This window comes from Protomyctophum bolini (genome assembly GCF_963924005.1).
Source record: "Protomyctophum bolini genome assembly, chromosome: 24".
Classification (NCBI taxonomy): domain Eukaryota; kingdom Metazoa; phylum Chordata; class Actinopteri; order Myctophiformes; family Myctophidae; genus Protomyctophum; species Protomyctophum bolini.
This window is the reverse complement of record NC_137885.1, coordinates 27,667,712-27,693,827: the sequence shown is the minus strand read 5'-3', so window position 1 is coordinate 27,693,827 and position 26,116 is coordinate 27,667,712. Positions and strand designations below refer to the sequence as shown.

The following is a 26,116-nucleotide window of genomic DNA, read 5'->3' as shown; positions in this document are numbered from 1 at the left end:
GCAGTATAGAGTGGTGTGAGACGAGACGGACAGAACTAAATGAAGGAGCAGCGCAGTATAGAGTGGTGTGAGACGAGATGGACAGAACTAAATGAAGGAGCAGCGCAGTATAGAGTGGTGTGAGACGAGATGGACAGAACTAAATGAAGGAGCAGCGCAGTATAGAGTGGTGTGAGACGAGATGGACAGACAGAACTAAATGAAGGAGCAGCGCAGTATAGAGGTGTGAGACGAGATGGACAGAACTAAATGAAGGAGCAGCGCAGTATAGAGTGGTGTGAGACGAGATGGACAGAACTAACTGAAGGAGCAGCGCAGTATAGAGTGGTGTGAGACGAGATGGACAGAACTAAATGAAGGAGCAGCGCAGTATAGAGTGGTGTGAGACGAGATGGACAGAACTAAATGAAGGAGCAGCGCAGTATAGAGTGGTGTGAGACGAGATGGACAGAACTAAATGAAGGAGCAGCGCAGTATAGAGTGGTGTGAGACGAGATGGACAGACAGAACTAAATGAAGGAGCAGCGCAGTATAGAGTGGTGTGAGACGAGATGGACAGAACTAAATGAAGGAGCAGCGCAGTATAGAGTGGTGTGAGACGAGATGGACAGAACTAAATGAAGGAGCAGCGCAGTATAGAGTGGTGTGAGACGAGATGGACAGAACTAAATGAAGGAGCAGCGCAGTATAGAGTGGTGTGAGACGAGATGGACAGAACTAAATGAAGGAGCAGCGCAGTATAGAGTGGTGTGAGACGAGATGGACAGACAGAACTAAATGAAGGAGCAGCGCAGTATAGAGGTGTGAGACGAGATGGACAGAACTAAATGAAGGAGCAGCGCAGTATAGAGTGGTGTGAGACGAGATGGACAGACAGAACTAAATGAAGGAGCAGCGCAGTATAGAGTGGTGTGAGACGAGATGGACAGACAGAACTAAATGAAGGAGCAGCGCAGTATAGAGTGGTGTGAGACGAGACGGTCAGCGATTGAATGATGGGTATAACAAAAAATAAACCACCGTTCTTCTTGTGATGACTACAGTGCGTTCCAAACGAACGGTATAAACAAGTTTCCAAAGAATTCCCCGATGACAATAACACAATTTGATGCGGACGGAGGAGTGCATCCGAATATCAAAAAGAAAAGCGCCCCGACCGACCGCTTTTTGGATATTATTCTTGAGTTTGCGAAAACACACAAAACAAACACACACAAAGTCTGAGTCGATTTGACTAAAACGAATGGAAACAATTGGGACCCCTGCTATGGGGGTCCATTTGGTTCCATTTGGACACTTTCAGCTAGGGGTCAGCCTGCGTGTAGAAGAGCGAACAGGTTCAGATGTCCTATAAGACATGTCGAGGAGCCACACCGCCTGGAAACAGGCATTCCATCTGGTTGTTTTGACTAGTTAGCGGGAGACAGGACACACAAGGCTGCCGACCTCTTGACCTCTTCATGTTTAACTGCCACCCTAGTGTTAGCTCAAGGTCGGAGGTGAGGAATGGCCATCATTAGTCCTCTTAACCCGTTCTGACCTGAGATCAGATTCTGAAAAAATGTCTTCTACATCCTGACATTTTACCATTCTGACCTGAGATCAGATTCTAAAAATGTCTTCTACATCCTGACAGTTTTCATTCTGACCTGAGATCAGATTCTAAAAAAATGTCTTCTACATCCTGACAGTTTTCATTCTGACCTGAGATCAGATTCTAAAAATGTTCTTCTACATCCTGACAGTTTTCATTCTGACCTGAGATCAGATTCTTAAAAAAAATGTCTTTTTTTCTACATCCCGACAGTTTTCTGAAAAAGCTGCATTTTTCTATGTCAGTCGTTCTTATGTCAGCTTGTAGATCTGCTATTTTTCAATAGCTAAAGCACGACATAATGCTATAACACCAAAAGGGGTTCCCTCCCAGACGTCCAGCTTTAAGTGTCAACCCACGGCCGGGGGGGGGACGAGAGGGACAAGAGAGACGCGGAGACAAGTGGACGATGAGGAGACTGGAGGACGGGGGGATTAAAGAAAGAAAGAAAGAAAGAAGTATATAAACATGCAGACATGTTCCCAGACAAGGCTCCACTTTGCTGCCTGACAGTGGTTGTCAGACAGAGGATGCCGTTACTCTCAAGGAGAAAACACGTGTGTGTGTGTGTGTGTGTGTGTGTGTGTGTGTGTGTGTGTCTCTGTGTCTGTGTGTGTCTCTGTGCTGTGTGTGTGAAATGCGTGTCTGTGTGTGTCTCTGTGTCTGTGTGTGTGTATTCATTGCATTGACCGGTGTGTCCGATGCCACAAATCACCATAAGTCTGGTCATGAAAGGCTGGAGTCTGGAGAAGCAACTCAAATGAACCCCTCCCTCCCTCCCTCCCTCCCCGCGGTTCCGTTCCCATGGGAGCGACGTTCCCAGGACCGTGGGACGGGAGTACATGGACCGTGGGACGGGAGTATACATGCCGGGCATCATGGGAAGGAAAACAGCGGTGCAGGGGAGAGAAACGTATAGAGAGATAAACTAAAACGCAGATAATGTTATAAGTCCCCTTTTTCTCCAACATACCCTGTACATACATAAAGGAAAACAGTCAACAACAGTGTATGTATGTATGTGACCAACAGTATATACATGTATGTACGGTATATGCCAATATAAAAATCGTACAAACGAAAAGAAACAGATGTCACTGTTGGTATGTGAGGAATCACGGTACTGTATAATTATACAAACACTATGGTTTGTCATATAATAATCTAGTTATCATACACAACAACAGCTGCTTACAAATGCAGACGTCTCGTATACACAGCAAAGTCCTTGAGTGTTAATAGAACTCTGGAAGCATATACAAAAAATAAAAAATAAATATATATATATATATATATATATATATATAGACGCTACAAATCAAGCTTCTTTTGACTGACTGACTGGTTCCATAAAGACCTGGGTCTGCCCGTCAGACAGACAGGCATCTCTTACCTGACTGACTGACTGCACGCCGGCCACTCGGTGGCTGTGTCGATGGTTCGCACCGTCGCACGTACGTCCTCTCTCTCCTCTCTCCCTCTCTGCGCGCCTGCTCTCTACCACTGCATTCTGTCTGCCTGCACGCAGCAGCGCACAGGACCCCACAGCCCCCTCCTCCTCCTCCCCCCCCCCCTTCCTCCACACTCAGAATGACCAGCGAGAGAGAGAGAGAGAGAGAGAGAGAGAGATACTCTCCCCCTACTACGCCCCCCTCCTTCTTCTCGTTCAAAACAACAGCAGTAATCCCAAACGCGTGCCTGACAGCCCCTTCAGCCGTCTCCCAGTCCCAGCGAATGTGTGTGTGTGTGTGTGTGTGTGTGTGTGTGTGTGTGTGTGTGTGTGCGCGTGTGTAAGTGTGTGTGAGTCGAGCCTGCATGTGTGTGAGAGCCTGCATATGTATGTGTGTGTGTGTGTGTGTGTATGTAAGTGTGTGTGAGTCGAGCCTGCATGTGTGTGAGAGCCTGCATATGTGTGTGTGTGTGTGTGTGTGTGTGTGTGTGTGTGCGCGGGTGTCAGATGCCTCGGGACGTGAGCAGAACTCACTTCTCTCCCCCCCCCCCCCCCCCCTCCGTCAAAAGTGCCAAGAAGTTTTTGAAACGCGCTATATAAGGCCAAGATAGCGGCTTGGAGCGCCTCGCGGTGCCCGTACCGAGAGAGAGAGAGAGAGAGAGAGAGAGAGAGAGAGGCAGACAGTAACTGTATCTCTCCTGTACTCCTGCATGCCTCTCTAACTAACCCGCTCTGTGTCTATTTCCCTCTCCTCCTCCTCCTCCTCAGTCTTTCCTCGTCTCTGTAGCCGGCGTTGACGTGCCTGATGGAGATTTAAAACACAGTGTGTGCTGTGTGTGTGTGTGTGTGTGCTGTGTGCTGTGTGAGAGCTACTTAAAGTAGAGAGAGTGAGAAACGGCGAGAGGAAGGGGGGGGGGGGGGGGAGAGAGACAGCTTTGCCCTCCATCAGACCGACTTGGTTTTTCTTGGTCTGACAAATGCCTTGATTTTAAGTTGACAGATTGAAACCCTTTTACAGTCAAATCCTGAGTGTTGTATCAACTCTGAAAGTGGATGCATTGACCTGTGTGAGGGTCAGTTTGTGACTCTATACTGCACACGCACGCACTCACGCACGCACACTAAAAAGGAACTTGAAATTCTACCATGCCCACCGCGGAGAAAACTCCACTTGTTATGCATTGTCTTTTCTTTTTCTAAAATTATGACCAGAGAGAGACGTGTGTAAAGATGAAAATATGTTAACCGTGTCACGCTGTCACTGCGTCCCGCGGTCTTCTCGTTAAATCTGCCACGCAGTGACAATAAAAACGTCTCTTCCGTTAAGTCACCCAGAGCGCCGCTCCATCCCTCCCCAAATAATAAAAAATACTGTTTCTCAAACTATTTCCCCCAAACACTGTTTTCTTTAATAACCATCCAAAACTCTTGCCCAAACTGTCAAGACATTTTATTTTTGAAAAAAAAGAAAAAAAAGAAAAGATCTTTCATATTTAAATGCCTTTCTTTTTTTGTATTCCCTGCAGAAACTTTTAAGACTTGTGGTTTAGAGAAAAGTTTGAGAAGGCCAGCGGGATTTATTTGCCATGGTTGTTGGTTCGGGTCTCTGCCCCTGAGATCCTTTTTCGTACTATGAAGGTGAACCTCTGCCCTCGACCTCCGGACCGGGGTTACACAGATTGTCTCATCAGTCATCGGCTAGCACCCCCCCACACACACACACACCCCCCCCCCCCAATAGAGCGTCGCAGTCCCTCCCCCTTTCAGAACAACGAGTGGCCCTGGAAATGAATCCCAATGCATTTGTCCCCATAGGCATTTCTTAAATTATTTATTTAAAGACCTTTTTTAAGCGTCGTATACGAAGCCAACTCTTGTCGTGACAAATCATGACAACACACACACAATATTTTGGACCAAACAAATAATTACAAAGAAGAAAAACAACGAAAGAAAAGTGTTGTAACCGTAAGCCGTGTTTGGCCCGAAAAATAGTTGTTTGTTGTCATGATTTGTCACGACAAGAGCTGGCGGGGAAAATGCATTGGGATTCATTTCCTGGGCCACTCGTTGTTCTGAAAGGGGGAGGGACTGTGACGCTCTATTAGGCCCCCCCGTATGCAGAGCCATATAGAGACAGAGTTACGACATTGAGGGGGCAGAAAACCGAGCGCTGTACTGGGACAAGCTGGAGTCTGAAATACATTGTTTTCAACCAGAGCGGCGCAAATAAGAGACATTTTAGTTTTAAGTCTTGTACAGTGACAACGAAAGTCTCTGTAATGTTTATGTTGTATTATTACAAAAAAAAACCAATCTAAAATAAAGGGATTTAACTAAGATCATAAAAGCTGAGCTGTTGCTTGAGTCCAATGCATTTGGGTACAGGACTTGTCCCTATTCGTTTGCAATGCTTTTCGCCAACAGAAGTCTATGTAGAAGAGCCGCCATTGGACTGGCCCCATGAAGTGACCAACAGAAGTCTATGTAAGAGAGCCGCCATTGGACTGAAGCCCAAAACGCGTTTTGAGCTTGTAGATCGGCTATTTTTGACAGTTGTCCACCCCATGGGCCTCTAGGCTATAGGCTAGCTACAGCTATAGCCGAGCTACGCGGCAACGCCAGCGAAGAAGGAGCGTCACCATGGAGATTGGTCTGTGATGGGGCACCCTTTGATGTTGACGTGTTTGCGCCAGGGAAACAGAGTTACCTCTGTGAGAGGGCTGCTGAGGTATGCTGGGGTCTTGGCTGCCTCGGACTCCTGTGTGTGTGTGTGTGTGTGTGTGTGTGTGTGTGTGTGTGTGTGTGTGTGTGTGTGTGTATACACACTTGTATCGCTATACCTTTGAGGGCCAAATTTCCCCACAAGTATATGGCAGGATATTACAAAGGGACATTGTGAGGACCATTTCCCTGCAGGTCCCTCACAATAGTTTACAACTAGTAAACTCAGTTTCAGGTTGACTATATGCTATAGCGGTTATAGGATTGGAGTTATACAGTATACAATTATTATGCCTGACTTTTCTGTATTTTAAGGCTTTCGGGGGTTAGAGTTAAAAATGGCAATTTGATTTCCTCGCAAGTATAGTAATAAGAAATGAATTTGCATTAAGTAATACAGAGTTACCTCTGTGAGGGCTGCTGAGGTATGTTGGGCACTTGGCTTGGTGTGTGTGCGTGTGTGTGTGTGTGTGTGTGTGTGTGTGTGTGTGTGTGTGTGCTATCCTATCACATTCTTACTCCCCCACCCTTACTTCCCAACCCTTTTAAAATAGCAGCCTTTTTCTCTTAAAAAGGACCACTTCACCACTTTTCAAACTATCTTCGAATAATTGGTCCCCACTCCCCACTAATGTTAAACCTTTTCCTACTCTGTGTCTCATAGGAGGGCTGGCATGATGGGCAGCTCAGAAACCACTCTGTGTCTCATAGGAGGGCTGGCATGGGCAGCTCAGAAACCACTCTGTGTCTCATAGGAGGGCTGGCATGATGGGCAGCTCAGAAACCAGTCTGTGTCTCATAGGAGGGCTGTGGGCAGCTCAGAAACCAGTCTGTGTCTCATAGGAGGGCTGTGGGCAGCTCAGAAACCAGTCTGTGTCTCATAGGAGGGCTGTGGGCAGCTCAGAAACCAGTATGTGTCTCATAGGAGGGCTGTGGGCAGCTCAGAAACCAGTCTGTGTCTCATAGGAGGGCTGTGGGCAGCTCAGAAACCACTCTGTGTCTCATAGGAGGGCTGTGGGCAGCTCAGAAACCAGTCTGTGTCTCATAGGAGGGCTGGCATGGGCAGCTCAGAAACCAGTCTGTGTCTCATAGGAGGGCTGGCATGATGGGCAGCTCAGAAACCAGTCTGTGTCTCATAGGAGGGCTGGCATGGGCAGCTCAGAAACCAGTCTGTGTCTCATAGGAGGGCTGTGGGCAGCTCAGAAACCAGTCTGTGTCTCATAGGAGGGCTGTGGGCAGCTCAGAAACCACTCTGTGTCTCATAGGAGGGCTGTGGGCAGCTCAGAAACCAGTCTGTGTCTCATAGGAGGGCTGGCATGGGCAGCTCAGAAACCAGTCTGTGTCTCATAGGAGGGCTGTGGGCAGCTCAGAAACCACTCTGTGTCTCATAGGAGGGCTGTGGGCAGCTCAGAAACCAGTCTGTGTCTCATAGGAGGGCTGTGGGCAGCTCAGAAACCAGTCTGTGTCTCATAGGAGGGCTGTGGGCAGCTCAGAAACCAGTCTGTGTCTCATAGGAGGGCTGTGGGCAGCTCAGAAACCAGTCTGTGTCTCATAGGAGGGCTGTGGGCAGCTCAGAAACCAGTATGTGTCTCATAGGAGGGCTGTGGGCAGCTCAGAAACCAGTCTGTGTCTCATAGGAGGGCTGGCATGGGCAGCTCAGAAACCAGTCTGTGTCTCATAGGAGGGCTGGCATGGGCAGCTCAGAAACCAGTCTGTGTGTCATAGGAGGGCTGGCATGGGCAGCTCAGAAACCAGTCTGTGTGTCATAGGAGGGCTGTGGGCAGCTCAGAAACCAGTCTGTGTCTCATAGGAGGGCTGTGGGCAGCTCAGAAACCAGTCTGTGTCTCATAAGAGGGCTGTGGGCAGCTCAGAAACCAGTCTGTGTCTCATAAGAGGGCTGTGGGCAGCTCAGAAACCAGTCTGTGTCTCATAGGAGGGCTGTGGGCAGCTCAGAAACCAGTCTGTGTCTCATAAGAGGGCTGTGGGCAGCTCAGAAACCACTCTGTCTCATAGGAGGGCTGTGGGCAGCTCAGAAACCAGTCTGTGTCTCATAAGAGGGCTGTGGGCAGCTCAGAAACCACTCTGTGTCTCATAGGAGGGCTGTGGGCAGCTCAGAAACCAGTCTGTGTCTCATAGGAGGGCTGTGGGCAGCTCAGAAACCAGTCTGTGTCTCATAGGAGGGCTGGCATGGGCAGCTCAGAAACCAGTCTGTGTCTCATAGGAGGGCTGTGGGCAGCTCAGAAACCAGTCTGTGTCTCATAGGAGGGCTGTGGGCAGCTCAGAAACCAGTCTGTGTCTCATAGGAGGGCTGTGGGCAGCTCAGAAACCAGTCTGTGTCTCATAGGAGGGCTGTGGGCAGCTCAGAAACCAGTCTGTGTCTCATAGGAGGGCTGTGGGCAGCTCAGAAACCAGTCTGTGTCTCATAGGAGGGCTGTGGGCAGCTCAGAAACCAGTATGTGTCTCATAGGAGGGCTGTGGGCAGCTCAGAAACCAGTCTGTGTCTCATAGGAGGGCTGGCATGGGCAGCTCAGAAACCAGTCTGTGTCTCATAGGAGGGCTGGCATGGGCAGCTCAGAAACCAGTCTGTGTGTCATAGGAGGGCTGGCATGGGCAGCTCAGAAACCAGTCTGTGTGTCATAGGAGGGCTGTGGGCAGCTCAGAAACCAGTCTGTGTCTCATAGGAGGGCTGTGGGCAGCTCAGAAACCAGTCTGTGTCTCATAAGAGGGCTGTGGGCAGCTCAGAAACCAGTCTGTGTCTCATAAGAGGGCTGTGGGCAGCTCAGAAACCAGTCTGTGTCTCATAGGAGGGCTGTGGGCAGCTCAGAAACCAGTCTGTGTCTCATAAGAGGGCTGTGGGCAGCTCAGAAACCACTCTGTCTCATAGGAGGGCTGTGGGCAGCTCAGAAACCAGTCTGTGTCTCATAAGAGGGCTGTGGGCAGCTCAGAAACCAGTCTGTGTCTCATAGGAGGGCTGTGGGCAGCTCAGAAACCAGTCTGTGTCTCATAGGAGGGCTGTGGGCAGCTCAGAAGCCAGTATGTGTCTCATAGGAGGGCTGGCATGGGCAGCTCAGAAACCAGTCTGTGTCTCATAGGAGGGCTGGCATGGGCAGCTCAGAAGCCACTAGTCAGCAAGTGTAAAATCAGCCACCAAGGCCCGCCAAAATACATTTCAGTCGACTAAATCAACTGTAGATTCAGTCGACTAAAATCGTATGATATTTAGTCGACTAAAACTAGACACTAAAAAAAAAACATTCTAGGTGACTAAAATGTGACAAAAAATAAATGAAATGAAATTTTCAAGAGACTATGACTAAAACTAAAACTGGCTGTCAAAAACAACACTGATCTGCAGCACCACTATAGGCCTATAGGGCTGTATTTTGCGTGTCTTAAGTACCAGGTCTTATTCCCTAACTTGAGTAAACTAAAGACCTGGAGGCGTGATCAATGCCATTTGGCTATTCTGAGTGGCCAAAGAGCATTGACCACGCCTCCAGGTCTTTCGTTTACTCAAGTTATAGGGAATAAGACCTGGTACTTAAGACACGCAAAATACAGCCCATATAGTGTCCACACGACAGCCAACGCATACAAATTAGAGGTGGTGAAAAAAGGGGGCCGTTTCTCCTTTAGAGCAAAAAAAATAATATTAGAGTGCTTTGACATGACACCTCGTAAAGCATGTGTCGTTAGCCCAGGGCTTAATTAATCCATTATGACCGGGCACCCATTTTGGTGTTGGCATCATGTTATGCTTTAGCTATTGAAAAATAGCAGATCTGCAAGCTCATATCGCGCCACCGAGTGGCGCGCTACGAGCTTGTAGGTCTGCTATTTTTGAAAAATCGAAGAACGACTGACATTTTTTAGAATCTGATCTCAGGTCAGAATGGGTTAATCAGACCAGTGTGTGTCCCAGTGGAAACCTCGTATGAATCTGATCTCAGGTCAGAATGGGTTAAAGACCTCAGTCAGTCCCCCTCTCTCCATGCATGTCCATGTTAGGGATGTGGATTCAATTAAAAACCTTTAGGATGCTGGGATTAACAGCCAGACCTCCAAAACCCCTGACCTCAAAATAGTCAAGCCGCGATGCACTGTGTGTGTGTGTGTGTGTGTGTGTGTGTGTGTGTGTGTGTGTGTGTGTGTGTGCGTGCGTGCATGTGTGTGTGTGTGTGTGGGCGGGGGGGGGCAATGCATAGCTTTGCATTATGGTCAGGGCTGCTCAGTCATCTTTGGAATGTGCGTTAATGAACTGAAAAGCTAACTGCATACCAGAGATTAAAATAGGGTGCATTTTGCATCCTAAAACGCACTTTAAGGGACGCAATAAAACAACGACCTCTGCATCTACAGGATGCACTACCGTGCTACTGTACTGTTTTTTATTCTAGTTTATTTTGCTATAGCTTTAGTTATAATAATCATCTCTTCTTCTGTTTTCTACATGAATATAACCAGATTATAACCATATACAATTAAATGGGAGTTAAATGCTGCAATTTGTAAAAAATGGCAAAATATGACTCCTCCTAGTCCTAACGTGGTTGAAGTGGGACTCATAAAATGTCCCTGGGACTCATCTCTAAAAGACCATCCCTGCATCCTGGGACTCATTACATTGAAAACCTTTTTACATCACTGTGGCATACTGACAATTACAAAGTGTACAGCAACAGTTTGGCCGCTTTGCTTATCCATTCCAGACCAAAGTATGTACAACCACAAGCTCCAGATTGTATACCTATATATATCGACGCATGGATTAAAATAAAAATAAATAAAACATTAAATCTCACAACTGAACATGGGCCCTATAATGTGTGATTTGGGTAACATTATCAAAAGGAGCCCCGCAGTCTTGTTTTCGTCGACTAAAACTAAGACGAAAAATGCTCGTCGACTACCTTTGGGTTAAACGATGTCGTCCTCGTGACCCTACATGGCGTTCCCGGTGCTCTTCACCGTGATACAGGACGTTGGACTTTGAAGCGACGCAGGTTAGAACTCATGGCAGTTAGGAGGTAAATAGATACATAGATAAGAGGGTGAAACTATGCAGGAACGTCCAGCATTTGCTGGAACGAAGGCACAGTTTCCACGTCCAGAGATTCATTATCATCATTTTATTTTTAATAAAGCAGTCTCGTACTATACTGAGACAACATTTATCCTCCGCCGTTGCGCGCGGTGTTGTTTTCGTCGACTAAAACTAAGACGAAAAATGTTCGTCGACTACCTTTTTTCACTGACTAAAACTAAATAAAAACGAATCTATGATGACTAAAACTAAGACTAAATATACTGACAATTTCGTCAACAACAAAAAAAACTAGACTAAAATGTTAGTAAGGGACTTAGTGGACAAGAGATCCAGTTTTATTTTGGGTTGCATGCTGCTGAAAATAGCAGAGCTATTGAGCGGGCTAATGAGGATCATTTTGGAGGGTCCTTGACATGATAATGTTTGGGAACGGGCTGCGCTAATCTATCAATCTGTACATGTACAGTACATTCTACATTCTGACGTTCCACACCCACGCCTCTCTGTTATTTCATTCCTGGACGGCGACCATAAACCATTTCCTCGCGGGCCGTCGTCCTGTTCTCGAGGGCCTCTCTCCTGGTCACAGTCCAAGGCCTCTCAGCGTTCTGCGACAGACCGACCGACCCGACCGCGGGAAGGGAAACAACAGCGCAGAGTATACCCAGAACACTTTGTTTTGGGCTCCAGCTAGCTGACAACAGTGATACGTAAACAAGCCGTGAGAGTTTCACGCTCTATCAAAGAGCTAATGCATGCTGTTGTACACGGACAGGGGTGCTGCGTCCAGGGCAACCACGGTCAGTACAAGGAGTCTGGTCAGAGTACTGGTCAGTACTGGTCAGAGGACAGTAACTTAACCCATTCTGACCTGAGATCAGATTCATACGAGGTTTCCACTAGGACACACACTGGTCTGATTAACCCATTCTGACCTGAGATCAGATTCTAAAAATGTCAGTAGTTCAAAAATAGCAGACCTACAAGCTCGTAGCGCGCCACTCGGTGGCGCGCTATGAGCTTGTAGATCTGCTATTTTTCAATAGCTAAAGCATAACATGATTCTAACACCAAAATGGGTTCCCGGTCAGAATGTGTTAAAGGACCACTTCACCACTTTTCAACCCATCATCATATAATAGGTCCTCACTAATAATCATGAAAAAAATTGCATGATTTTTCATGCCATCATTAGGCAGATTTTTTTAAAACAAGATATTTTTTTACAAAAATGTTTAGATTTTCATTATCGTGAGAACGATGGCTTCCATTTTCGCAACTTTTCAGGACTAGAAAGCCTGCGGTTTATATTAGCTTGTATTCCCCACCGATGATGTCACTGGAAGACGGCGAGAGACGGTGAGAGACAGACTGAGTAGAAAGAAATTGCGCCATTTTTTCATGATTATTAGTGAGGACCTATTATATGAACATAGGTTGAAAAGTGGTGAAGTGGTCCTTTAATTGAGTCAAAGTATAGATGCTGTTGTTGGGACTGCTCTTGGATATTCTACTGCCCACCCACCTTCACCTAATGTGACCCTCAAGTGAACAATATTATCATAACGCTGATATATTATTAATTTCAGCTCTTACAATTTACATGAAACCGCTTTAATTAGTGTGAGTCTAACTTAGTAGCTTAATGAGTAGTATTAAAATTCCAATTCAAAAAGAGCAAAAAGATTATTCAGGATTTATATTCAAACATTAGCAAAAAATAGCTGATCTATATATAGTAGTGAAAACTGTGAGCATGTTAGATTGGGCTATTTAATTTCACTATACTAGTCGTGGTGCATATTTTCATTTCCATGTTGAACTTTTGATCCAGCATGATCCAGGCTATTAGTTCCAGGGATATTGCGTGTCTTCTGTCCTATATATATGCTACAAAACTGGTTAGTCAAATCATAAAATATATGACTGGTTCATATGTGTATTATAATAATATAGCCATGGCTATGAAGTCTGCCTTTGTAGTATTTATGCTAAAAGAACAATGGTGGCTTGTCTGGGAATCGACACAGTCCAACAATAACTGTTTCTGATAACATTTAGGCAAGGAATGGGCCATGCCGTTGCCCAATATTGATTCACAACGGCTAGGTTAACCCATTTTGTGCGGGAACCCCTTTTGGTGTTAGCATTAATTATGCTTTAGCTATTGAAAAACAGCAGATCTACAAGCTCATAGCACGCCACCGAGTGGCGCGCTACGAGCTTGTAGGTCTGCCGTTTTTGAAAAATGGATGAACGACTGCCATAGAAACATAGCTTTTTCAGAAAACTGTCAGGATGTAGAAGACGTTTTTAGAATCTGATCTCAGGTCAGAATGGATTAAACATTTGTTTACAATATTGGGGAGCACTTCCATGCAGTTATTATGGGGGATGGCGACCGCCTTGTTTGTGAAGGCAGATGGGGAATATTTTCTTTTCGAAATTATTCTTGTGACGAAATGTATATTAAAAGAAACCGTTTTAATAATGTGTCTATGATTTTCATGTTGCCATATTTGGAAATGTTTTTTTTATAAAAGCAATACAAAAAAAACCCTTGAGGTCCGGCTGCTTAATGTGGTCATTGGCATGGCTGTGTGGGGGCGACAGTGCCTGTAGTGCCGCATGCAGGCAAAGCCGTGCCAATAACCACGATAACCACGATAGCAGATCTACAAGCTCGTAGCGCTCCACCGAGTGGCGCGCTACGAGCTTGTAGGTCTGCTGTTTTAGAAAAATCGAAGAACGACTGACATTTTTTAGAATCTGATCTCAGGTCAGAATGGGGTTAATCAGACCAGTGTGTGTCCAGTGGAAACCTCGTATGAATCTGATCTCAGGTCAGAATGGGTCACTAATCACTAATCTCAGAGGTCATCCAACATGCTATGTTCAAATCAGTTCAAAGAAACTTCCCCCAAAAAATAGTTGTACAGTACTACACAAGACAGTGTTGTTTTCGTCGAGTACCTTTTTTCACTGCCAAAAACTAAATAAAAACTAAGCCATAAAACTATATGACTAAATATACTGTTGATTTTGTCAACATATAAAAAAATAAACTATAATGTTAGGAAGGGACTATAGTGGACAAGAGATCCAGTATAAGTCATTGTGTGTGTGTGTGTGTGTGTGTGTGTGTGTGTGTGTGCGTGCGTGTGTTACAAGGAAAAGCTCTTGATTCTATCCAGTCAATCTTCATTCCTGCTCTCACATTGCCATGGAGCAAAAATGGGCCTGTTATCACATAGGCTGGATAAAAGCCTTGCTCATGGCCTTAACCCATTCTGACCTGAGATCAGATTCATACGGGGTTTCCACTGGACACACACTGGTCTGATTAACCCATTCTGACCTGAGATCAGATTCTAAAAATGTCAGTGGTTCTTCGATTTTTCAAAAATAGCAGACCTACAAGCTCGTAGCGCGCCACTCGGTGGCGCGCTATGAGCTTGTAGATCTGCTATTTTTCAATAGCTAAAGCATGACATGATGCTGACACCAACATGGGTTCCTGTTCAGAATGCCTTAAAGGACAACTTTAAGGCAACCAAGGTTCATGTTTTAGGTTGTTATTAGAGAAAGTAAAAAGATGAGAGTACTTTTTTTTTCATGTGCTGCTTTCTTTAAGTTTTAGGGATTTTAGCTGTTTTTGACAGGGGGGGCGGGGGCATTCGAGCATGGGGCTAAATATGATTTTTTTTTTACTAATTATAATGGCGATTCTTTTTATTATTTACTCTCAGGAAATTGCATCTGGCCACAGAAGATCACAGGATCTACTGAATGTGATGGAGGCCTACTGGGGGGAAGCCACACTGTGTGTCATACTGTCATAGGCTCAATATGCAGTTTGACACATTCAGTAGATATCGTGATCTTTTGTGGCACGATGTAATTTCTTGGGGTTTAGTAGGACTAGAGTAAATAATAAAAAAATTAATCGCTATAAAATCTTGTAAAAAAGAAAAAGATATTTAGCCCCATGCTCGAATGCCAACGCCCCCCTGTCAAAAAACAGCTAAAATCCCTAAAAAACTAAAGAAAGCAGCAAATGAAAAAAAAAGAAATAACACTCATCTTTTACTTTCTCTAATAACAACCTAAAACATGAACCGTCGTTGAAAAAAACCCAAAAGTAAACGCACAAGACAGCAGAAGTGTGTGCTGATGATCTGCTCTGTGTCTGTGGCGCTGACACTGACTGTGTCTGTGGCGCCGTGACACTGACTGTGTCTGTGGCGCCGTGACACTGACTGTGTCTGTGGCGCCGTGACACTGACTGTGTCTGTGGCGCCGTGACACTGACTGTCGAGTGAGAAGACAATGTCGCACAACAAGTATGATCATCTTGGGACGCCCCTAAAATAATTTGGGACCCCCAGTATGGGAAGCACTGGTCTAGATTAGAATAGTGTGTGTGTGTGTGTGTGTGTGTGTGTGTGTGTGTGTGTGCGTGCGTGTGCATGTGTGTGTTTGCGCGCGCGACTGTGCAGGGTGTGTGTGTGTGTGTGTGCGCGTCCGTGGCTAATGTAGCAAACCACTGGAAAAATCAACAGCAGATTTCTGGTGCACGCTGCCAGTAGTAGGCCATGGAAGTAAATCTCATAATATTTCTCACATTTTGGGGAATCCATAATGTCAGATCCAACCGTCACCAGTACCGCCCCGCCCCTATCCCTCTAAAGTCTGGGGCAACGATGATGTCATCCCTATACGACATCATCAACATGACGTCAGAGCTGGCTCTTTAGATTGTGCTGAAGTGTATAATATTTCATGCGAGTAACACATGTTACACGTCGTTCTGTAGCCAAAATAGTTCCTCTCCCGGGGTGGTGACATATACCCGAAAGACAACATGATTGATGCACTCTGGTGACATGGTGTCTGTCGTTCAAACACAAGAATGCTGAGCATCATCACAGTGCGTGTACTGTTGTTCATTATCGACGGCGGGGGGCTTCTGTAATGGCGTTTCTCCACTTTGTACGGCTGCGTTCGACAGTGCTGTTCTTACTCTTGTGTCTCTGTATAACTAACTGACGTGCTGCTGCCGGCGTCGTGGCGACTGATATGTCCTCGCGAAGGTCAATAGCGGGTCGGTCTGTCCGTCTATATACTGTCGGGAGGACTTTGCGGATCCGAAGTATAGCGGCCTCGGTATGCAAATATAGAGCGGGCTTACAAGACCATTTAACCAACCACGGCCTAGTATGTGTGTGAGACGTATAGCGGGCTGCGCTGCTCTGATTGGTTATAGGTCTAACCAATAAGAGTACGTTTGAATCTTTTTGTAAAAACCAGACCTTTTTGTAAAAACCCAGACCAATAGCCACACAGTGATACTAGTATGGCTAGACAGAGTTACGACATTGAGGGGGCAGAAAACAGCCCGGTGACACGGTTCCTGTACTCGCGCAGAGCCCATATAGAGACTCCCATACATTCAGTAAACTTCCGGTTGTCCCCATTCAATAGAAGTCTGTGTAGAAGAGCTTGGCTAAAACAGCAGCTAAAATCATCGGCAGCACAGAATTACCCAGTCTCCATAACATCGACACCACTCGCTGTATGAAAAAAGGCCCACAACATCATGGAAGACACCAGCCATCCCGCAAATACCCTGTTCAAACCACTCCCTTCCAAAAAACGCAACCAGAGCATCAAATCTCGTATACCACCCGTCTCAGTAACAGTTTCTACCCCCAGGCAGTCAGGCTGCTGAATAGCTGACCTTGAACTGTATCGCACTGTTTTGTCACTTCACTTGCTCTTTTCTTTTCCTGTTTTTTTTTTGTCTTTTTCTTGCACTATAGATGTTTGTTTATGTCCTGTGTACAGTATGTAAGACTGAGAGTGCTCTGAGCTAAATTAATGTCATTGTATTTATACTCTGTATCTATACACATGACAAATAAACCTGAACTCCATGAAATGACATCTTTCTGTAGTACTACTAGCTCTGGGCAATTAACCTAAAATACAGTATATCAAAATCGATATTTAGAACCATTGACCCGACTTGCTCATGTAGGTTGATTAAATGATTGAGAAACATTTTTTTCTCTGTCCGTTGTTTTCTTCTATTGATTTATGTTTTACTAATCGACAATTTCTTAATTGAGGCAAAAGTTTAAAAAAATATATAATGATGTCGCGGGGCTCTAATTTACAGGGACAGCGTGGAATAAATTATAAAGTAAAACTCGAAAGCCACTGGACTGGTTTTCTGTGTGTGTGTGTGTGTGTGCGCACACACACACACACACACACACACACACACATTCCCGCCTTTTGTTTTATGTGTTTAATCCGCCGTATTGTAATAAATAAAAATAAACTCTGTCTTTGCCGCGGAGATAGAGAGACTAGATGGTTTCGTTTTGATGACGACACCGGAAATCAACACATGCTGTGTGGGCTGCTGGGAAATTGAGGCCAATGCAAATGAATGGACTACAACTCCTCATTGGAGGCGGGTCTTGAATGAATGGACTACAACTCCTCATGGAGGCGGGTCTTGTGCTGCGATCGCACCACCCGCCAAGATGGCGATCGGTGGTGCGATCGGATCATAACAAACCGAGGAACCTTTTTTCGCCGGATTTTCACGGAGGATCAAAAGCCCAAATAATTCAGCGTATAATTATGCTCTAAAAGGTAATACAACAATCTCGGCAGCGTAGAGGGTATATTTGATTAAAATGCGGGTTTACGCGTTTTAATCAGTCAAACTGTTTTAACCCATTCTGAACGGGAACCCGTTTCTGGTGTTGGCATCATGTCGTGCTTTAGCTATTGAAAAATAGCAGATCTACAAGCTCATAGCGCGCCACCGAGTGGCGCGCTACGAGCTTGTAGGTCTGCTATTTTTGAAAAATCGAAGAACGACTGACATTTTTTTAGAATCTGATCTCAGGTCAGAATGGGTTAATCAGACCTAGTGTGTGCCCAGTGGAAACCTCGTATGAATCTGATCTCAGGTCAGAATGGGTTAACAGTGAAAAGTATTATCGCCAACTCACTCTCGCCAGACTTGGGAAGCTCACTGCCAAGGGGAAGAACGCCGCCGAGTCAGCACCGCTGCTGGCACTGCAGCTACAGACGTCGACTAACGACGACCAACGCCGCCGGTCGTTGACGACGTCGCCGCGGCCGCGGCGAGCCGGGGACACTGTCCAGTGGGCGGTCCCCGTGAACACCACGTGGGAGAGGCCGAGGCCCTCGTGGGCCGCTGCGGAGGCCGCCGCCCACGGCGGCTGGTCGTCCCTCGCCGCGGAGTGGCTGACGAAGCGCAACAGCCTGCCCGCCTGCAAGTCCAAGCAAGCAAGGGCTGAGCGCAGGGTTGTTTTCGTCGACTAAAAGGGGTCATACCTATGTTCCCTCAGCCCTATGTTCCCTCGGAAGGAGCATTGGTCCGAGGTGCGCTGGGGGTCGGGAGAGGGTGGGTGGTTAGGTTTAGGTGTCTGCCCCGGGGGAGGTTAGGGTTAGGGTGAGGGTTTGAGGTAGGTTGTCGATCGGACCGTCAGCATATTGACGCGGACCCGAGGGAACATAGGGCTGAGGGAACATAGGTACGGTCACGACTAAAACTATGACGAAAAATGTTCGTCGACTACCTTTTTTTCACTGACTAAAACTAAATAAAAACTAAATAAAAACGAATCTATGATGACTAAAATTAAGACTAAATATACTGACAATTTCGTCAACAAATAAAAACTAGACTAAAATGTTATAGGAAGGGGACTTAGTGGACAAGAGATCCAGTATAAGTCATTTTACACTTGGTTTTGCAATGCTGAAAATAGCAGATCTACAAGCTCACAACGCGTCGCGCTGCGAGCTTGTAGATCTGCTATTTTCAGCAAGTGTAAAAACAGTCATTACGACGGCATCAAGGCCTGTCAAAATACATTTTAGTCGACTAAATCACCTGTAGATTTAGTCGACTAAAACTAGACTAAACACTAGAACATTCCAGGTGACTAAAATGTGACCAAAACTAAGTGAAAACTATTCAAGAGACTATGACTAAAACTAAAATAGAAATTTGCTGCCAAAAACAACACAGACACACACACACACACACACACACACACAATAGTAGACAAACTAAATGAGGCCCGGGGCTGCCGGCATTGTGGTGGCAGCCTATAGGCTGCAATGCCAGCCTGACAGCGAGTCGCGGGTTCGAATCACAATCCCGACGGCCTTTGCTGCATGTTACTCCCTCCCTATACCTCTCTCCCCATTTCTCGCACTCTTGTATGACGAAGTATGGCATTGCTTATAAATAAAATTGAAAAAGTTGAAATACGGAGATACGAGGTTATTTGCATCCCGACAGCAACATATTTTCCGCCCGTTCCCGTGTTCTTTAAGCCATTTTGGGCAGGAAACCCCTTTTGGTGTTTTAAACATTATGTTATGATTTAGCTATTGAAAAATAGCAGATCTACAAGCTCATAGCGCGCCACCGAGTGGCGCGCTACGAGCTTGTAGGTCTGCTATTTATTTTTTTATCGTTAAAATCATAAAATGTGACGCAAATCATTGAATATATATTTCAGAGCAGAACATTTTTAACTAAAATATTTGCTTCTGAGGGGTCCCTCCCTGGAACTACATATTTTGAGATGGGGGGGGGGGGTCCGTGGCCCCAATAGAGATAATTCTGGGGGTCCTTGACATGAAAATGCTTGAGCACAACTGACACATAATGACGGGGATAAATCACTCCCGGGTTAACCCATTCTGACCTGAGATCAGATTCATACGAGGTTTCCCACTGGACACACACTGGGTCTGATTAACCCATTCTGACCTGAGATCAGATTCTAAAAATGTCAGTCGCTCTTCGATTTTTCAAAATAGCAGACCTACAAGCTCGTAGCGCGCCACTCGGTGGCGCGCTATGAGCTTGTAGATCTGCTATTTTTAAATAGTTAAAGCATAACATGATGCTAACACCACAATGGGTTCCCGTTCAGAATGGGTTAATAATAAGAGCGCAGCTCATTTCTCCACGCCAGCGCCAGATGAGATCGACATTCGACAACGAGGGAAACGGGAAAACGAGAGATATCACACACAGGCACGGACGGACCAATGGGGGGCCAGTGTGAGGCGCTCCAACGTTGAAGCGCTATGGTGGGCCCCTAGTGGTAAGAGGAAGGACTGCAGGCGGACCGGTGGATTCATGACGAGGAAACCAACCCCCCGTGCAGCAGCTGGGGCTTTATAACATTGAGCGCTCGGTTGCAGTTCCGCATTTGGACCACCAAAATGTGGAGATCCAATAATGTGGAAATGCGCCCGAAAAAGGCGGAAATAAGACGGTCCCTTCCGGGTGCTTCAAAACGCCACTGAGCAACTTCCACTGACACCAGATCATTCTCCATCCTTCTAATACTCTATGATACTGAGTGGCAAAAAACCTACTTCCTGGTCTCGACAGCCCATACATCCAATTGCATTAAACAACAACGTTAACGTTCACTTTGCCCGTCACTCACATGCATATAACGCATATACCCTTCCATTTAATCGATTATGAATCAATTGTTAATAAACAAAAGTGTGGATCAGCTTTTTTTCCCCCCCCACACATAGTTGTGTGACACATGCATGTAAAGAATAAAGGATACAATTGGGCTTACTGTAAGCGGTCAGTGAGATTAACCCATTCTGACCGGGAACCCCTTTTGGTGTTATGGTTATGCTTTAGCTATTGAAAAATAGCAGATCTACAAGCTCGTAGCGCGCCACCGAGTGGCGCGCTACGAGCTTGTAGGTCTGCTATTTTTGAAAAATCGAAGAACGACTGACATTTTTTTTAATCTGATCTCAGGTCAGAATGGGTTAATCAGACCAGTGTGTGTCCAGTGGAAACCTCGTATGAATCTGATCTCAGGTCAGAATGGGTTAATGGATCTGTGGGGCTTGTGGTCTGTGGCGATCTAATGCGAGCGAGTTGATGTCAAAGTCACCAAAGTGTCTCTGCGCTGTTCAGCCGTGGGACAAAGTTCCTCCATCCCCACATCCCATCCCATCCCCGGGACAACCCTCTCAACCTTCCAGCCACTGCCGCCGCCACTCTCCGACATAAAATGACCGTGAAGTTTGAGGTGAGCTGGTTTTGTCCTCAAAGGCTCCAACAACAGAGAATCTTATACAGAGAGCTAGTTGCGGTCAAGTCCAAATGAAAACAGGGTATATTATACGTGGGGCTGGTGGGCTGGTGGGTGGGCGGGCAGGGAGGGAAGGGGGGGGAACCACCAGTCTCCACCAAGGCAAGGCATTCAAATGTTTCTCCCTGGGATCTTTGCGAACAGATATTTTCGGATTTTTTCCAAATGTTTTGGGGTGACTCTGGAAAGAAAAAAAATTAGCACATTGGGAGACTTGGATTCCATCTGCTGCTCTCTGCCCTGCCCTTTATCGTTCGACTTTGACTTGGATTTTCTGGTGAGGATGCGGGGTGATACCTCTGCTATCTGGTGATACCTCTGCTATCTGGTGATACCTCTGCTATCTGGTGATACCTCTGCTATCTGGTGATACCTCTGCTATCTGGTGATACCTCTGCTATCTGGTGATACCTCTGATTTTGATATGCGCCCCCCCCCCCCCCCCAATTAATTTCATTTTTACGGCTGGTGAGGATATGTTTTATCCCCCGTCTTCTGGTCTGACTGAATTAAATACCTTTTTTCCTTTAGGGAAATGTAGAAAAGTCTAAAGCCCACCACACACCGGCTGTGTCCGCCGCGCGGCGGACACAGCCGCCTCCATTATTTTCAATGAACCTATCGCACACCGGCTCCGTCCGCCGCGGCGCGCCGCCCGGCGCGCCGATAGAACATAGTTCTATTTTCCAGGCGGCGCCGCGCGGCAACACGCCGCAGACGGTCGCAGACGGTGTGAGATGGGCGTAAAAGTGTTTGATATTTTTATGATTGCTACAGTATATTATCACAATTAAAAAAATATATTACAAATTAATTATGTTAACCACATTATAAACCTATAGCATCCCTGCAGAAAATGGATTCATTAATATGAATTAAAAAAAAGACCTGAATGTTGAGGTTAAATGCGTTAAATGCTACATATAGGGGATGGCAATTTGCTAGTATCCCCTGACCTGAAAACCACCAAAACGACGGCCTTGGGATTGTACACTCTGGGTTGAAGTAGTGAATGATTGTACACTGCAGACCCACTCCATAACATGAAACCAACGCAGTGCAGTGCAGTGCAGTGCAGTGCAGTGCAGTGCAGTGCAGTGCAGTGCAGTGCAGTGCAGTGGCAGCCCGTCTTCCAAGGGGAAGCTCTTCTACACTATACAGTCTGCGCTGCATTTCATGACACATTTACAGTTCAAGGTCAGCGTAGAGTCAACTGAAGGAAAAGCAACGGTCGTCTGCCTAAGTCCACAGCGCTGTTTGCACAAAGACTTTGCTTTTCCACCACTTTTATGGCCTGAAACAACGAGCGTGCCAGTCCCACATCGGGGGGGGGGGGGGGGGGGGGGGGGGTTTGTTTTCGTCGAGGGTCATTTCGCCGGCCGGACGGACGGACAGAGCTGACGCGGCCCCGAATTAAACCAAAGTTTACAATTACCGGCATTGGTTAGAGTTTTGGCCTAATTTACGCTCCGCCGTATACAACGGGGGCGCGTCGCACACTGAGAACAATATACACACTCACAACCAGTGTTGTTTTCGTCGACTAAAACTAAGACAAAATGTTCGTCGACTACCTTTTTTCACTGACGAAAACAAATGGAAACTAAATGAAAACTAAGCTACGATGACTAAAACTAAGACTAAATATACTGACAATTTCGTCAAAACTAGACTACAATGTTAGGAAGGGACTAGTGGACAAGAGATCCAGTATAAGTAATTTTACACTTGGTTGCATGCTGAAAATACTTGGTTACTTGGTTGCATGAGCTTGTGAGCTTGTAGATCGGCTGTTTTCAGCAAGTGTAAAAACACTCATTACGACGGCATCAAGACCCGCCAAAACACATTTCAGTCGACTAAATCAACTGTAGATTTAGTCGACTAAAATCTTATGACATTTATTTAGTCGACTAAAACTAGACTTCAGTCCAAAGACTATATGACTAAACTAAAATAGAAATTTGCTATACCAAAAACAACAACACTGCTCACAACACTTCGTATCCGCAAAAAAGCTTGCCGGCTATTTTCTGCGTCAAACGCCATCGTACAACAAAAGCACACAAATCACGCTTTTGAATCGGGGAAGTTATTCTAGAAGTGTATAATTATTGACAGAGTTGGCCAAATTCTAAAACACACAGAGTGCACTTTCAAAGCTTTAAACTGATGGGAACCAGTGAGTGCGTCGCTGTTAAGTAGCCCCGGTTAAGGTTATTAAACAGCCATTCATTCCGCACATTTTCAACATACAGTAATCTTTTCTCTACATCTCAACCCTTTTGTTTATTACTTGTCTATTTCGTTTAGTGCGTGCACACACGCACGCGCACGCACCGCACACACGCGCACACACAGCGCGCGCGCGCACAGAGAGAGAGAGTCGTCCAATACCTCCTCCAAATAATTCCTGGCCAGTATCTGTCACCGCCAATATGAATGAGGCCAGTCCTCTGGGTAACTTCTTTAAGTGTCGCCACAAACGTCTCCGTCTGGTTTGGGGGAGATTTTCTATACTTGGCACATTCTAGCACGGGATGTTTTATATGAACACAAAGCTTTTGTTCCTATAGTAATGTTTTGGTAAAAAAAAAAAAACGCTTGGGATGTGTTTTGGGAGAACGGGTAGAGGGTAACTGGGGGAAACCACACTGGAGAGAGAGAGAGGGGGTTGAAGAGAGGAGAGGAGATATACTGTATGAGAGGAGAGGAGAGGAGAGGAGAAGAGAGGACTGGGAGAGGGGAGAGGAGAGGGAGAGGAGAGGAGAGGAGAGGAGAGGAGAGGAGAGGAGAGGAGAGGAGAGGAGAGGAGAGGAGGAGAGGGGAGGGGAGGGACAGGAGAGGAGAGGAGAGGAGAAGAGAGGACTGGAGAGGGGAGAGGAGAGAGAGAGGAGAGGAGAGGAGAGGAGAGGAGAGGAGAGGAGAGGAGAGGAGAGGAGAGGAGAGAGAGGAGAGGAGAGGAGAGGTCTTTCATTGCATTCGTCACTTCCTCCCAACAATCCTAAATAAAAGCTCTAATAATAACCTCATTACGGTTTCCCCCTCCACCCTTTTCCCCCTCCTCTCTTCCTCTTTTTCATCTCTTCTTCCTTCCTTTATGACTCTATCACTACAGGCACTCTTCCTCTCCTGGGCCTGCTCGCACCAACACACACACACACACACACACACACACACACACACACACACACACACAACATCTGGACTGTTACCTTAACCATGAGCGAACCTGTAACACTCCAGATGTCTGTGTATGAGCCGCAAAAGAGGTGATAATCTGTGTGCGTGTGTGTGTGTGTGTGTGTGTGTGTGTGCGCGTGTGTGTGTGCGTGTGTGTGTGTGCGTGCGTGCGTGCGTGCGTGCGTGTGTGTGTGTGTGCGTGCTATAAATAATACAGTAAAAGGTCTTACCTTCACTTCACATTTCTTATGGACCCCCAGCTTGCATACTAGAAAACAAAGAGAAAGACAATGTCACACAGCTGTAATTATATAACACAATTAAAAGATTACTGTATTATTATTATCATATGACAATAACAGAAGATATGCTGATGTCATCGAGTGACGTTGACAAATTGCACACATTAACATAAGGTGCACATATCAGTCGAAAAGCTTATTTCCTTGTTCCATTTCCTTGAGTTGTCCTTGAGTTTAGAAAAAAACAAATGCATACAATTCATACAATTTCCAATGTACAAGACAAAACGAGGGGGTAGGTACCCTCACAGAAAACATGCAGTAATCCTGGTCACTAAACTGCCTCCCCCTGGCCAGCCGGGGCGCCTGATGGAGGGGAAAGGAACTGGTTGGAATAACGTGTTCCTTCCACGCGCTATACGTCCAACCAGGGAAACTCCCCCCTTTCAGGTGTAAAGGAGCAACTTGGACACTCAGGCATGTAGGAAGCATGAGTTCAAGTCCGTTGCTCTCCCCTTGTCCCCCATATATGGGGACTAGGTTGGTGGAGGGTGTGTAGAGCCCAGGATCACATTAGATGATTGACACAGGGGTGAAAAATGGGTTACAAAATCGTAAAAAAATATAAATGAAACAAGACAAAACGGGAAAAAAAGGCAACACGAGTATAATGGATTTGTATGGATATTCACACACAGTACAAAACACTACAGGCTCTGTAGGTCAATCCATCACAGAGTTCAACTCAAAACAACGTCCTGAGGAGACCTGTAGTCCCTTTTAGCAGCAAATTTCTATTTTAGTTTTAGTCATAATATAGTCTCTTGAATAGTTTTCACTTAGTTTTAGTCACATTTTAGTCACCTGGAATGTTCTAGTGTTTAGTCTAGTTTTAGTCGACTAAATGTCATACGATTTTAGTCAAGTAAATCTACAGTTGATTTAGTCGACTAAAATGTGTTTTGACAGGCCTTGATGTCGTTGTAATGACATATTACAACGACGCGTTGTGAGATTGTATATCTGCTATTTTCAGCATGCAACCCAGCATAAAACTGGATCTCTTGTCCACTAGTCCCTTACTAACATTTTAGTCTAGTTGTTGACGAAAAGTTTTAGTCAGTGAAAAAAGGTAGTCGACGTCGACTTAGTTTTAGTCGACGAAAACAACACTGATGTTTACCCATGCAGGGTAACTGGACTAAGCTCTATAACTTGTTTACAGCCAGGCCCTCCTCATAGAACATTTCATGGTAGAGGTTCAATGCCTTGCTCAAGGGTACTTCAGCGGTGGTAATTTTTAACGTGCCGGTCCGGGGATATACGAACTATAGCGACCTTCCGATATCAAGACCGCTCCGCAAACCGTTCGGCCAGCGCCTGTGCCTGGGCATAGTGGTCCATGGCACATAATAGGCTCTGTGCTGACAGCGCTCAGTGTGTCCCGAGTCCCATTCATTCATGGCGACATTTGCTGCATGTCTCTCTGACCGTCTTCACTGTAACTATCAATAAAAAAGGCACAAAAGCCAAAAATAAATCTTAAAGAAAACAAAACATTCTCATTATTTTTTATCCTCATCATGTGGCACTTTATACTGATTGATTGATCGATTGATTGATTCTTTATTTAAGCGTCATGCTTCCGAAGAAGCCCAGCCCATATGGACTCACAGG

The 26,116-nt window shown here is 45.9% G+C and overlaps 1 protein-coding gene across 1 annotated transcript in view; it reads right to left on the bottom strand.

Annotated features, from left to right (window-relative positions):
* Nucleotides 1-26,116, bottom strand: part of LOC308311848 (tensin-1-like) — a gene marked incomplete at its 3' end in the record, with an annotated part of 156,067 nt that overhangs the window by 57,390 nt on the left and 72,561 nt on the right. Inside the window, exon 3 of the mRNA XM_080758623.1 lies at nucleotides 24,428-24,465. Within this exon, the coding sequence (XP_080614749.1) occupies nucleotides 24,428-24,465 (38 nt within the window). The remainder of the gene's footprint in view (nucleotides 1-24,427; nucleotides 24,466-26,116) is intronic.